Source organism: Myotis nattereri (assembly GCF_964212035.1).
Source record: "Myotis nattereri genome assembly, chromosome: 4".
Lineage (NCBI taxonomy): Eukaryota > Metazoa > Chordata > Mammalia > Chiroptera > Vespertilionidae > Myotis > Myotis nattereri.
This window is the reverse complement of record NC_138079.1, coordinates 78,757,336-78,771,438: the sequence shown is the minus strand read 5'-3', so window position 1 is coordinate 78,771,438 and position 14,103 is coordinate 78,757,336. Positions and strand designations below refer to the sequence as shown.

General features: G+C 41.1%; 1 protein-coding gene and 1 long non-coding RNA gene across 4 annotated transcripts in view; one reads left to right on the top strand and one right to left on the bottom strand.

Annotated features, from left to right (window-relative positions):
- LOC308517503 overlaps positions 1-11,029 on the top strand; it is a 102,582-nt gene extending 91,553 nt beyond the window's left edge. For 2 of the 3 annotated variants that reach the window (XR_013995832.1, XR_013995833.1), the window contains 3 exons: positions 583-707; positions 1,953-2,026; positions 9,718-11,029. This is a non-coding gene — a long non-coding RNA (uncharacterized lncRNA). The remainder of the gene's footprint in view (positions 1-582; positions 708-1,952; positions 2,027-9,717) is intronic. The other variant, XR_013995834.1, reaches the window with a different exon arrangement.
- Positions 11,030-11,825: 796 nt separating this feature from the next.
- On the bottom strand, positions 11,826-13,292 carry LOC308517501 (F-box only protein 31-like; the record flags this gene model as incomplete). Its single annotated transcript, XM_081088673.1, has 1 exon — positions 11,826-13,292. The coding sequence occupies exon 1, from the start codon at positions 13,275-13,277 to the stop codon at positions 11,826-11,828; it is 1,452 nt and encodes a 483-aa protein (XP_080944799.1). The 5' UTR covers positions 13,278-13,292.
- Between the last annotated feature and the right edge of the window lie 811 nt (positions 13,293-14,103).

The window sequence follows — 14,103 nt, the reverse complement described above, 5'->3', positions numbered from 1 at the left end:
TCTCACTTATTCATATCCCATATTGGAGAAGAAAGAGACTGTACCAACAGAGTGAAACTATGAAAAAAGCATTCTAACAGTAATCTGAAATAGCACTAATTAAAATTGGAACTCTGTATACAGGGGAATTGTTAAATTTTATGCCCACTGAAATAGCAAAATAATTATACTTTAGTTACAAAAATAAAGAATGACTTATTTTTAGCATATCTTATAACACCCTACTTAAAAGATGAATAGCTGCAATAAAACGCATTAGGCAGATGTGGCTACAGTACTTGCTTTGAATGCCAGCTGGATCTGTAATTACATTTTTGGGGAGATGAAGACTTGAATGGTTGCATAGAATGTGGTACATAATATTACCTGCCAGCAGTGCTATTGTAGACACTCTTAAAGAGTATGTTTCAATATATTTAATTTATAATGTGTTTTATTATATTTTTAAATTAAAGATTTATATCCTTAAATATAAAATAAATTTTTATTAAGTATTAGGATATCTATCCTTATATTAAAAAGGAGTTAGATATACAACATTTAAAAAAATCTCATCCAATGATATGTTTTTATTTTTTTTAGAGAGAGGGAGGCAGAGAGAGAGAAACATCAATCAGTTGCCTCTTGTACACACCGCGACAGGCGATTGAACCTGCAACCTTTTAGTGTATGGGACAACGCTCCAACCAACTGAGCCACCCTGCCAGGTACTTTATACATCATTTTTTAATGTGAGATTTGACTTTTATCACATTGCCTTTAACCAAAAATAGAGGCCAGTTCCTGAGAAATAAATCACAGGTTATAGATTAGAGAAGAGTTTTTAAAATAGTTTGATCAGTAGTTCTGCTATTTCTCTTATTAGCACAGATACTGAACAAATTTACCTGCCATTTAAATCTATAATTGAGAGACAAGAAAGCATTTTGGCAGATGAAAAAGGACAATCAATTGAAAATTCGATGCAAGAGAAATCACTTCAAAACCAGCATGCTAGATTTTCATATTGTTCAAGATTGTGAGTCTCAGATCTGCATTAAAGGCCAAAAGATGATACTGATTTGCAACTGCCAAGATATGTCTAAGGAAGTCACTTTTAAAGGAGAATGGCAGTGAAAGCAATTTTAGGGGTCATCCTCCTCTCGTGTATTTGAAAAGGGAAGTGGGTTAGTCTCACTCTCCAGTTATCCCCAGCACCCCCTCTGCTGTCAGCTCTGTGTCTGCACTGTACCCTCCAGGGACAGAGTTCAAAGCCGAGGCTGGCTGCCCGGCACACTGTGCCCTGTCTGCCGGCTGACCTCAGCGGAAGGGAAGCTGACGATGCTGCCCTTTCTCTCTCACCTGAACTTTATTCTCTACATATTGAAACGTCCACTTTACTGAAAAATCAGGAATATCTACAGTGTAGTATTATAACAAAGATGTGTGTAGGAGGGAGGAGATATCTTTAAAACTGTATGCTAAATGTGACATTTTTGGGAGTGAAAAGGAAAAGCAATTATGGAAAACTCCCCTTTCTAGCTTTTACCTTTCTGTCAGAGGGAACTTCTGTTCCTAATCTTTCCTGTGCAAGTCGCCACCCTTCTTCAAGAGGTTCTGGTTCAGGACCTTCAGAGGAACTTCCGGCCTGAGAAGCTGGCTTTCTCCTCAAGCCTGTAATTCACCCACCCCCCTAATTTGATTCCTGAGTATAGAATAATACCACCACCTCAGTGGGAGTCAGCAGGAGACTGTACCTAGGAGGTGGCCTGGGACTCAGGAGACCGAAAGTCTGGTCTGGGCAGGAGCCCCACCTCTGAGAGATGTGCTTTCTTAGCCTTTCAAAAAAAATTTACACTCACACACACACAGTTCTCATAAGGTGAATGCAACACATTTTCCCAATGAATACAGTAAACCATATTGTTAAACTCAGTAAGGTCAGTTCTCTTTGTTCACACTTGTTTCTCCAGACAATGCTTCAAGCCATGGTTTTCAAAGTGTCGTTTGGGACCGCTGGAGGCTCACCGGGCCAAGTTATTTGAAGGTAAGTACTGAGATGTTATTTGCCTTTGCTACTCCTTCTCTTACAGTGGAATTCTGCAGAGCCTCTATTGCCAGCATCATCCTGACAGCAAATGCAATACATGCTTGTGGATCCTGTGTCTTCTAAAATCTTCCAAACTAAGCTCTTTGGGGTCCTTTATTAACATTTAAGTGTAAAAAAGGCCCCGAGACCTAACTTTTGACAACCCCTGACATAGAAGGTAATAGATGCAAAGTTACTCATTTCTCCTCCTTGAAACCACAGATTGATCCACCCTGACAGACACTCTTCAGGTATATCACAAACACTGGGAGCTTCACAGTTACAGCTGTCCTTGCCTTGAGCATATCCAAGGCCTGGCCCGATGTCCTTCCCCATAAAACGTCTTAAACAGAGGCTAGCAGTGTGGTTTCCCTTTGGCCCAGAGCTGGGATTTTTATTTTCTCCTTCCTCCAAAGTTGAGATTTTCTTCCCCCAGGAGGCATCTATATCTAAACATTGTACGGAATGTAGTTTCAGAATAAATGAACATACATATATTATATAGAAAGTCTTATATATAAAATCTAAGAATGATCAGTTTTAACAATAAGAAATGAAGGAATTTCTGTAGATGTTATGCCATTTCTTTAATAGATAAGCATTTACACTCTACAAAATGATAGTAGGTCTAAGGACATATAAGCTTAGTCCTTTAATTTACTAGAGAAGAAAAGTTAAAACAAAGGAAATCTGTTTTTAAAAAATCCAGAGTGAGCTTTAATAGGTTAACTACTGAGAAACTAGCAGGGTTGTCATGTGCCATGAAGTCTGAGGGCAAACAACCAGTCAACATTGACCATCAAATTATAGTTTAATAGTCAGTGCAAACTTTTGCTTTTTAGTTTTGGATTTCTATTGGATTCCTTGTATTCTAGCTACCTTAAAAACAGCAGGCAAGAAACAAAGCCGAACTTATTAATAAGCTAAAATTTGTCTGTAAAGTTGATTTCTGGTATTTCTATTCTATAGGGCTTCTGTGTACACCAAGAGGTTCCTGTTACTTACTTAGAAACCACTTCTCTTCTTAACTACAGGACCTACCTATTATTTTATCCCAGATCCTCAGAGGCAAAGCATAGCTTAAGAATTTATAAAACCCTGCTTCTTACTCACATGCTCTTTACCACTTTAAAAGTTACTTCCTGGTGCCAGATATACTGCTAACTGTGGTTCATAACCAAAAATAATAGGTCAATACAAAAAGACTTAGGGTATTTATCTGCTGTTTTTCTTAGGACATAACATCTATAAAGGAAAAAGTGATCATGAATATTAGAAATAACATTTAAAACTACAAAAAATGTTATCCTGATAAATGTAAAATACTTTTCATATGTTACCCTCAAATACCTTGCTTTAGTTAAGTCATTATCCCTGCAGTGCAACAGATCCAAAGAACATAAAAACTGCTCGTCCAATATTGTTCACATATTGAATGGTATAGCTAGAAACATATCTAAGTCTCTTGAATCATGTCTGTGTGCCCAATGAGAGGGAGGGAATGACAGAGAGTGAGTTAGTTTTAGGAGTAGGAAAACAGTGAAGCAATTGGCTAGCTATGCTTTTTAGATCTAGTCTTTGAAGTTCCAAGATAATAAAACAGACTAGACAGAGCCTATTCTCTAATTAGGCTGAGTAAGAGAACAAATAATCCCAATGTTACAACAAAGAAAATAGCTGCTGAAGTTAGATATTATTTATTCCTCTTACAGAAGCATTAGGTGATGAAAATTTATATAGATGAATAAACCATTCATTTGGAAAGGAAAGCATACATTACACTGTAATCTAACAGAAAAATGCAGGTCTTTCATATCCTTAGGGAACATTTTTCCCAACTACATGTGAACTACTAGGCCTTATGGTCTTTTTCAATGAGGTTGTCTTTTCTAAACAGCACCATTAGTGGGAACCCAAGAAGCCCTAAAACAGTCTCTGTTTCCTATAGATTAATGTCATATTAGTAAATCTCAGAGAATACAAGTTATTTGGCCCATTCACTCAATTCTATTAATGCAGGCCCCAATCAATTCAAATATTTCTCTTTTCCCTAATTACTCCCATTTTCCAGTCTCTGCCTTTGCTCATGCCATTTGCAGTACCTATACAGTGGGACCTTGATTTATGAGTGTCCCGACTAACGAGTTCTTCGAGATACAAGCTGTCTCTTGGCCGATTTTTTGCTTTGAGTTGCGAGCTAAAATTCGGGTTACGAGCCAGCTTCAGATACCCCACCGCTATTTGGCGCAGCGAACGCCACAACATCAGCCCAGCATCACGTGTCATTGTAATGGTGAAAACTGATCTGACATACAAGTAATTTGAGTTACGAGCTCCGTCACGGAATGAATTAAACTCATAAGTCAAGGCCCCACTGTACTCTCTTTCACAATCACTCTTTCACACCATGGTTCTGGGATTGCCTGTTGCTAAAACCCAGTTCAGAGACTACCCTAAGTTTTGTCTTTTTTAAAATATATATATTTCTATGAATTCCAGAGAGGGAGAGAAAGAAACATCAATGATGAAAGAGAATCACTGATTGGCTGCCTCCTGTACATCCCCTACTGGGGATTGAGCCTGCAACCTGGGCATGTGCCCTTGACCGGAATCGAACCTGGGATCCTTCAGTCCGTAGGCCAATGCTCTCCACTGAGCCAAACCGGCTACGGCAGTTTTGTCCTTTTAGGTCGGAATAGCACAAGCAGTGAGGAGGTGGGGATCCTGGAGTCAGACATCTCGATCAACTACTTCCTAGTTATGGGCAAGTGAATCTTTCTCTTCACAGTTTCCTCTCTCGTAAGTGAGATTGGAGGTTTAACCTACCACAGGGTTATTGTGAGGATTAAATAACGTATGCAAAGCACTAGGCCGCTGACTGACTGATGCACAGGGGGTTCTCAGTAAGGGCCCGCTGTCATGTTCTTAAAGTGTAAATAATTGCGTCCTCTCCTGGCTCCAATTGCACTTTCTGTTCTTCTTTACCAATCTCTCTCCACCTTGGATTAGTTAACACACACCAAATTATGTCTAAGGACAGGAAAAAAAGAAAGCAAAACACCTCCTTATTTTTTTTTTATCTTCTATAGCCTTTGTATACTATAATAATGGGAAAGCTAGCATTTATTAAACACAAAACACATGCCAGAAATCAAGTGGGCTTTTTACATGCATCACCTCATTTCATTTCCATAACCACCCTATGTAGCAAGTAACATCAGTCACCCCCACTTTACAGTTGAAGAAACGGGTTTAGAGAGGTTAAGTAACTTGCTAAATGTTCCATAGTTAATGGGGACTTTCTGATTCTACATCCCAAACTCTTAACAACCATGTTACACTGAATGACCATAATCTTCACCGTAAAGATGCGTATTGCCTCTGCTGTGCAGTGGCTCTTCATAAATAACCACTACCTTGGAGAGTCATGTCTGACAATTTTTACTGTGAAGAGGGAAATTAACAAGGAAGTTTACAGAATTGTGTCATGGAGTCATAGAGGGGACCTGCAGTACAGTTAACCCATACTGTTGTATAGAGCTTGGCCCATGGATCAGTGCTTAGCACCCCTGGAGGCCTGCTGGAAATGCAGAATAACCTTGGGCTCCACCCCAGAGACAGTGCATCACAATCTGCATCTTAGTAAGATCTCCAGTTTGAGAATCATTTTTTATAGAGGCTTCACACTGGCAATGCTCCACTTCTTAAGAATAGAAAAAGGAAAATTAGACTCAGGGGAATTTTCTTTCTAAAAGTAAGTGTTAAGAGATCATGGAATAAAATATGGAAGGAATGTGTAAGAGTGCCTTTCCAGTAAGTTATTTTAAAATGGTAAGTGATAGTCTAAGAAACCTCAACTGGGAAAAGAGGGTCTTAGTTCCTGAGTCTATGGAAGATTATAATTAGTTGTAGAATATAAGTTCTGAAAGTAGAGTCCTTATCTCATTTATTGTTGTATTCTCAAAGCATAGAAGAGAACCTGGTACATAGTAGGGACACAACAGATATATGTTGAATGAATAAAGGTATGCTCTTAAGATTCTCAGGGCAATTCAAGTACAGTATATCCTCTAAAAAGTAGAATTGGGGACAGGAATAACTTCTAGAGCAGTGGTTCTCAACCTTCTGGCGCTTTAAATACAGTTCCTCATGTTGTGACCCAACCATAAAGTTATTTTTGTTGCTACTTCATAACTGTAATGTTGCTACTGTTATGAATCGTAATATAAATCTCTGATATGCAGGATGATCTTAGGCGACCCCTGTGAAAGGGTCGTTCGACCGCCAAAGGGGTTGTGACCCACAGGTTGAGAACCGCTGTTCTAGGTTCTCAAACTTTAGAGAAGTGATTTGTCTCATGTGTTCTAATATGAAAGAGGTTTTCTGCCATTAAGGAGGACACAAGGAGGTGAAGAGAACATGATGTTAGTACCTGAATATGCCTTATATAAGAGACAATTACATATTACATAATGGAAAGAAAAATGATCTTTTCTTTATATGTTCCATTTTCTTGTTTTGGAAAACTCCCGGGCTCAATAAAACCCGAATTTTGTTCTTTAAACATTGCCTCAGAAGTTTTGCTAGGGGCAAGGTGATTAATTCTGCACCGATTTCTGGACACCAGGGAGCACAGCTCAACAGGCCCAATAATAAAGCCAGCTATCTTAACACTTACTTTTAGCTCAGTTTAAAGAGAACAGCTGTTTTCACTCCAGTATCTACTCATCATGATGAACTAACGTTGCAGCGTGTCATATCCTCTTTCGGCATTAAGCCTCCAGGCCAGAGACACACTCCTAACAATATTAGGAAGTAAAACAGTAAATCCGTGTCTGGTCAAGTCAGACAGCCTAATTAACCCTTCAGTTTATGGTTAAATAGAACAAATGTAGACACGAAAGGCTTTGTCGCATTGATTACTGGATAACCAAGATTTCTTAACTGTCCTTAAGTATCGATAATATCGGATTCATTTACCAATTTCATTGTCAGAATGTTACAGAGGCTGCTGAGGTTTAACTCTTGCATTCACGAAAGAAGGAGTAATCTATCGTGGAGTGTTAGAGCAAAAATGTTAAACTGTAAATAGAAATTTTGAAATGTTTTTAGCTAAAGAACTGAAATTAAAGCAGGACAACTTTTGTCATAGCCCAACAAAGCCACCTATATTCATGACAACAGCAAATGTTTATTATTTCTTTGGGTTTCTTATAGATACAACTTACTTTCTAAGGAAGGTAAGATAATTCTAGGATTTTTTGGTTAGTTTACCATTATGACAAAAGTAAAATGCATAAGAAAAAGAAAAGTTATTTTGTAAGAACTTAATGCTAGCAGGGACATTGTTCCTCACAAACATTCCTGGCAGTGTCCTGGTTGTGCCTACCTCTGAAAGCCGTCTGCTTACCTCTCAGGTAACTCTCCTGGGTAACCCCAGGGCTGTATTTCCTTGACAAGGAAAACTGAAAATATCTGCAGGGGAATGAAACAGTGTTTCAATCTACCAAGCAAAGTAATTCCTAAGGGTTGATGGACGACAGATAAAAAATGTCAAGTGTTCCCAAAATTAAATAGTTCAGTCATAAATCATTCAACGCAGGCAAGAGCGAAAATAAGAGTGCTTGTCCTAACAGCCACCAGAAAGAAAGGACACATTCCAGCCGCAGTGACAACATTGCTTCCTCCGGCAATCCCTGACAGCAACACGCCTGAGAGCACAGGGAGGACAAAAAAGAAATATCTACCTTTAATGGGTGGAACCCCATGACATATTTCCAAAGAGAGAGCTCATGCAGAGAGGAAAACCAAACCAAACCATAAGACAGAACTGCATCTTTCAACAGAAAAATCCCTGACATGCCTATAAAAACGACCAGAGCGCTGAGCACAGCAGTCACCTTTGGCTGAAGTAGACCAAGTAATTGCAAAGGTATGGGAGGGGGGTTTTCTTGGCAGGATGCACACACCAAGAAAATAAGAGACCTTAAACAGGCGCAAGGTAATAGATGCCAGTTTCATCCTCTAGCTCTGAGTCTGTGCACATGTGCTGGAAGCTACTTACAAGTCCAAAATGTCGCATGACCTTTTGTCTATTCTTTTTTTTTTTTTTTGAACTAGCGTTTTGATTGAAAAAATAATACTGTCACTGGCATATTCCTCTAAAACAGTGGTTCTCAACCTTCCTAATGCTGCGACCCTTTAATACAGTTCCTCATGTTGTGGTGACCCCCAATTTCATTGTTCCAAATTGAACATAATTAAAGCATAGTGATTAATCACAAAAACAATATGTAATTATATATGTGTTTTCCGACGGTCTTAGGCGACCCCTGTGAAAGGGTCGTTCGACCCCAAAGGGGTCGAGACCCACAGGTTGAGAACTGCTGCTCTAAAATGTTGTGTGTTTGTGTGAATATATATTTTATTTGTTTTTCTCCACAAATGAAAGCATACTTTCTATATACATAGGTACTATTCTGCACCTGATCTTTTTGCCAAAAATATACTTTGAAAATATTTCTGTTAACTCAAAAACATCTGCTTCACTGAAAGGACTAAATGATATTACATTGATTGGATGTCCCATAATTTATCCAACCAATCATTAACAGTAAAAATGCTTTTACAATTAAAAACAATGTAGGGACCCTCTTTCTGGGGTTATATCTGTATGAATATATCTTTGGATAATTTTGTAATACTGCATTGCTTGCCAAAATTTGTGTTCCTAATTTTGATAGAACTCAATCAAATTTGTTAGAGTTAATCCACCAGAAAAACTTTGAGGATGTCTGTTTATATATACCCTCACCCACAATATATTTGATCTTTGGAGAATCTGATAGATGAAATGGCATTTCATTTTTGTTTTAATTTTATTGGCACTCATTTTCAGTGCCATTTGAATTTATTTTTAAAAAATATATTTTACTGATTTTTCACAGAGAGGAAGGGAGAGGGATAGAGAGTTAGAAACATCGATGAGAGAGGAACATCGATCAGCTGCCTCCCGCACACCTCCCACTGGGATGTGCCCGCAACAAAGGCACATGCCCTTGGCCAGAATCGAAACTGGTACCCCTCAGTCCGCAGGCCGACACTATCCACTGAGCCAAACCGGTTAGGGCAGTGCCATTTGTATTTAAATGTGAATTTGGCTTGTTTATCTTTCATTGATTTGTAGAAGCTCATTATATTCCACATTTCATCAAATCTAAGACATCATTAATTGTAACCAAAAAATCTGTCCTTTAAGAAACAGTGCTTTTTAATCAGCTGTAATTTTTAATTTGAATATATTAAATAATCCTTTTACCCTTAAGTAGGCAGATATTTTTGTCATGTTTCACTCTCTCACATACAGACAGGAAATAAACCAAATTTCTCCAGTGTCTGACTCTTCAGAATCATTGCAACAGAGTCCTCCGCGTTCATGGTTTTCCATATAACGGTGTGGCTGTGCAATCAGAGGACTGGTATTGAAGTATTTCTTTTAATCAGTTACTCAAAGAACTAAAAGCCTGCAGGGCTGGGCTCTTAAGCTGACATTTAATGTTGTTGACATTCTAGCCTGCTCTTGACCCCAGCCAGCTGCAGGAATGTTGCTAAAGGAGTCTGATATCCCAACCTTCCCTCTCCTCCCACAGCCATCTGTTTCTACAGATGACACCAGGAAGCTTCCGGACATCCTCATTCCAGAGATGCTGAAACGAGGGGAAGACGTGAATACAATGAACACAGTTCTCAATAAGAAAACTGGACTTTGCATTAGGGTTGTAAATATCTTTCTCAGGCTGGTACTTTTATTTTGACTAATATTTTTTATCATCAAGAACGTTTACATGTTCATGTGGTCAAATGTATCATTTTTTAAATGTATGGAGTATGAATTTTGTGTCTGGAGCTTCCCACAAAAATATTATAGAAAAAAAGGCCATACTTCCCAAGGAACAGTTTTTTGTTGTGTTGTTTTTTTTTTGGTCTTTTTTACTTTTAAATTTGTGATCTAGGGTATAGGTCATAGGGTATGTGTGTATGTTGTATGTTCAGTAGAATGTCTGAGGTAGAATTTCAGCTTTTTCTCAAACTACCCAGGTTTTCCACTGTCATCATATACTACTAAATTTTCACATCTGTGTTGGTTTATTTTATAGTTTAGCTTCCTTTCTTTTATACACTGATCTATCTATATTCTCAGAAAGTATAATACAATTATCTTCTGTAGTGAAACTCTATGAACTATAAATCTTACTGTAATATAAGTGGGCTTTCAATTCTCCTTTTTCTTAAGTTTTCTGCCTTTTTGAGTGCTTTCCTCATTAGTTGAAGTTACAATCACTTTATTCTCTTTATTGTCACAATATTGAATTTACATGATTTAGAGAGTTGCAATCTCTAGAATACCAATTTACTGTCTAAGAACAATGAACTCATTCTACTTATTAAAATCTCATTCTATGTTTTTAAACTTTCAAATACATAAGTCCTGTTCACTTATATTGTTAAATTTATATCTCACTATCTTACTAGTTTATTGTCATTGTGAATAGGTTTTATTTAACATTTTCTAACTAGGTATAATGAGCATAGAAAGAAGCTGTCGATTTTGTAAACATGCTGATTACTCCAAATTCTTCTTAGTTTTAATATTTTTCCAGCTCATTCTGGCTCCAAAGCATATACTCTATTGTACTCTACTGCATCCACATCAAATGCGTGCTCTCATAGGTGCTTTCTCCTCCTGGAATCTCTCCTCTTCAGTCTTCTCCAGGTTAGCTTTAATGTAAACAGCCACCGGCTGTGCGTTCCCTTTCAGGGCCCATCTCTGGCCTTCTGTACTACCCTGGTTTGCTCTTGTTTATAGGTGGTCTGCAACTTTAAATATTACATGTCTTGTATTCCCAGCACCTAGTAAAGTGTGCAATCTATTGAATGTGATCAATAAATACCTATTAAATGAAAAAAAAAAAAACTAACACAAAGAATAGAAATTCAGTTTTAAGAGCCCTGGGTTCTATATCTTTGCATTTTATTAGTGGTTAGTACACTTCCCTGCACATAATAAATACTCAATAAAGTATTGGCTCACTATACTCCTTATACTTTTAAATATGCCAGTGCATATACTAGTAGATGCTACTTCTTTTAAAATAATCCTTGAAGTTGTTAGGTTTCTCTTAGACTTCTCCTCTCTAGTCCATGGTTGTGCAAAGACAAGCAACAGTTATGCACAGGAATGCATTCAGAGGCTAGAGCTGCTTTTCCTCAGACCCAACAAACATAGGGTTTTGTCATCTTACACCACATGGAAGTGGAATAGAATTGAAAAGTCAAAGCACAGTTGGACATATGGATAATGGGAAGTCACTGACTGCATGAGTATCATCCTTTTGATGTCCACCATGATGACCATCACTGTTGCTAGTAAGAAAACATCTTAGAATAAATGCCTGAACAACACGAGGGGGAAAGGAGAATTGACATCTGCATTTACCCAGCATTCTACACTTCCCTGGATTTCACAATCATTCTGTTCCTACCTTTATTTATTTATTTTAAATATATTTTATTGATTTTTTTACAGAAAGGAAGGGAGAGGGACAGAGTTAGAATCATTGATGAGAGAGAAACATCCATCTGCTGCCACACTTCCCACTGGGTTTGTGCCTGCAACCAAGGTACATGACCTTGACCGGAATCAAACCCGGGACCCTTGAGTCTGCAGGCTGATGCTCTATCCACTGAGCCAAACCGGTTAGGGCATGGACTGAATGTTCTTGAGCATCTCCAGGAAGGCCTGTGGGGATGGTGCCTCCACATTCTGGAAGGTGTTCTGGACTCTGCGGTACAGGAAGAAGTATTTCGCCTTCAGCCAGATGAACCCAAAGTGGTTCTCATCAAACAGGATGAAGACTCCAGGTAAGCGACTGGTGAAGGTGAAGCAGCCACTTGCTAAGGTATCAGTAACAGTGTCCACGCCATAGAAACACATCCTGCAGGTTCGGGGGTAGTTCTGGTTTCTTGAGCGCACGCCCACTGGCAGAACAAATGGAACAGGCTGCTCCTCCGCAGCTGCAGCCCCGAACTCCCCCACGCTGGGCTGGGCAGGGCTCTGCCAGCCATGGCCCTCGCTTTCCTCAGTCCCGTCTTCTTGCTGCTGCTGCTGCTCCGGGATCACCTGCTGGTCGATCTCCTGGACCACGCGGGAGAGCTCGTTGAAATTGCGGAAGATTTCGCCATCTCGCAGCTGGATGCGGCGCATGAGGTGGATCTCTAACACCTTGGCTGTTCCGGTGACCCTCGTGACCCTGGCATACTTCCCATGGAAGCTGAGCATGGCAATCTGTAGGCCGAAGGCATCGCAGTTGCCTTGGAAGAGGCCTGGCCTGAGGAGGTCGTCCGGGTGGCTTGGCGGGAGGTAGAGGCGGCGGTAGGTCAGGCTGTCCTCCTCCACCAGCGCCCAACTCTGTCCTCCCCAAAGCCACGCTAGTGAATCCGCTTGGTGGTCTGTCATCTTGCACAGGGTGGTGAACCTGTCCTTCTCAATCAGAATGTGGCTGTGGTGGGGCCTGCTGAGGCAGCCTTCCATGCACTCCACCGTGGCTGATTTCCTCTCCGTCAGGCGAATTCTGAACGAGGGCTTGAAATGCATTGGGCCATCCACATGGGTGTCAAGGGAAAGCTGGTACATCCAACCAGTAATGCATAAGCCGCCCACCACGACATTCAGCAGTCTTCTATAGCCACGATCTAGCTGCCACAACCCCAAAATGTGTCTGTATGGGTGGAACAGCTTCGCATAGACTTCTCGATAAGACATACCGCTCATCTCCAGGTTCTGCAAGTTTTCACGAACGCCAAACTCCTCCCGGCAGCGCCGTCTCCAGATGCTGTCGGTGTGCAGGATGTGGTGGAATTTGGTGCAGGCCTGGGCCAGGCTGGCCAGGTCGGTGCCGGGGAGCGAGGCGAAGATCTCCACCAGCATCTCCACCGGCAGGTCCTGCAGCGAGCAGTGCGGGGGCGGCATGGGGCTCGCGATTCCTCCACTTCCCGCACAGCACCCCACTGCCATGTCCGCCTCGAGGTGCTTTTCTGCCGGGGCCGGCTTGCCCTCAGCCCCTGCGGTCTCAGCTGGGCCCTGGCACTCCTGACGACACCGACGTCCCCGCGAAGAGCCCAGGCTGCAGAGGCAAGCGCACTCCTCCATGCCGCCAGTGTAACAGCCACCACAGTGTGAGCTGCTGCCCCTCAGCCTGGCTTTAAGCTGGCTCATCCCGCCCAAGAGTCCAGCCACGTCCCCAGGGCCTGGCCACGCCCCCTCAGAGAGGAGCCAATTGTAGGACTTTAAACCTCTACCGGAGGAGAAATCGAGATGGCGGCATAGGCGAACACCGGAGATTGCTGCCTCGCACAACCACTTCAAAAATACAACCAAGAGACGGAAAGGACATCATCCAGAACCACAGGAGGCTGGCTGAGGGGAAACTCTAGAGAAACGCATACCGAGACTCAGAGGAGGGCGGTGCGGACCCAAAATACTAAGGTAAAGAGGCGCAGGCGGAGCGGGCTGGCGGCCGAGGGCGCGGTTTCTGCCTTCAATCGGGAGGGAGTCTCAGGCTCCGAGCTCCAGCTCCGGGCGAGTCTCTAGGGACCCGGACTCATACGGGAGAAGCGGACCGTCTGGCATCGGTGGGAACCGAGGGCAGCTTTCCCTCCGAGGGGCCTGCAGCGACCACCGGGACACTGAGAAGCAGAGCCCTGTTCCTACCTTTAAAACAACACAAGTAAGGGCAGTTATTATCCCAACTTTACTTATAATGTTATTTAAACACTCCAAGACAAAATTATTTTTGCAAAATGATGAGGCCAGCAAGTAATATAACGGGAACCAGGAGTTAAGTTTTCTGAACCACAACCCAATATTCTGACATATTTGAATATTGTTGTACTTGCAGCCATTTTTTTTATTCACAATTGCTTGTTTTATGATCTGAGGGCATATTTGTTAAACAGTACTACCACCTGCTGGTAAG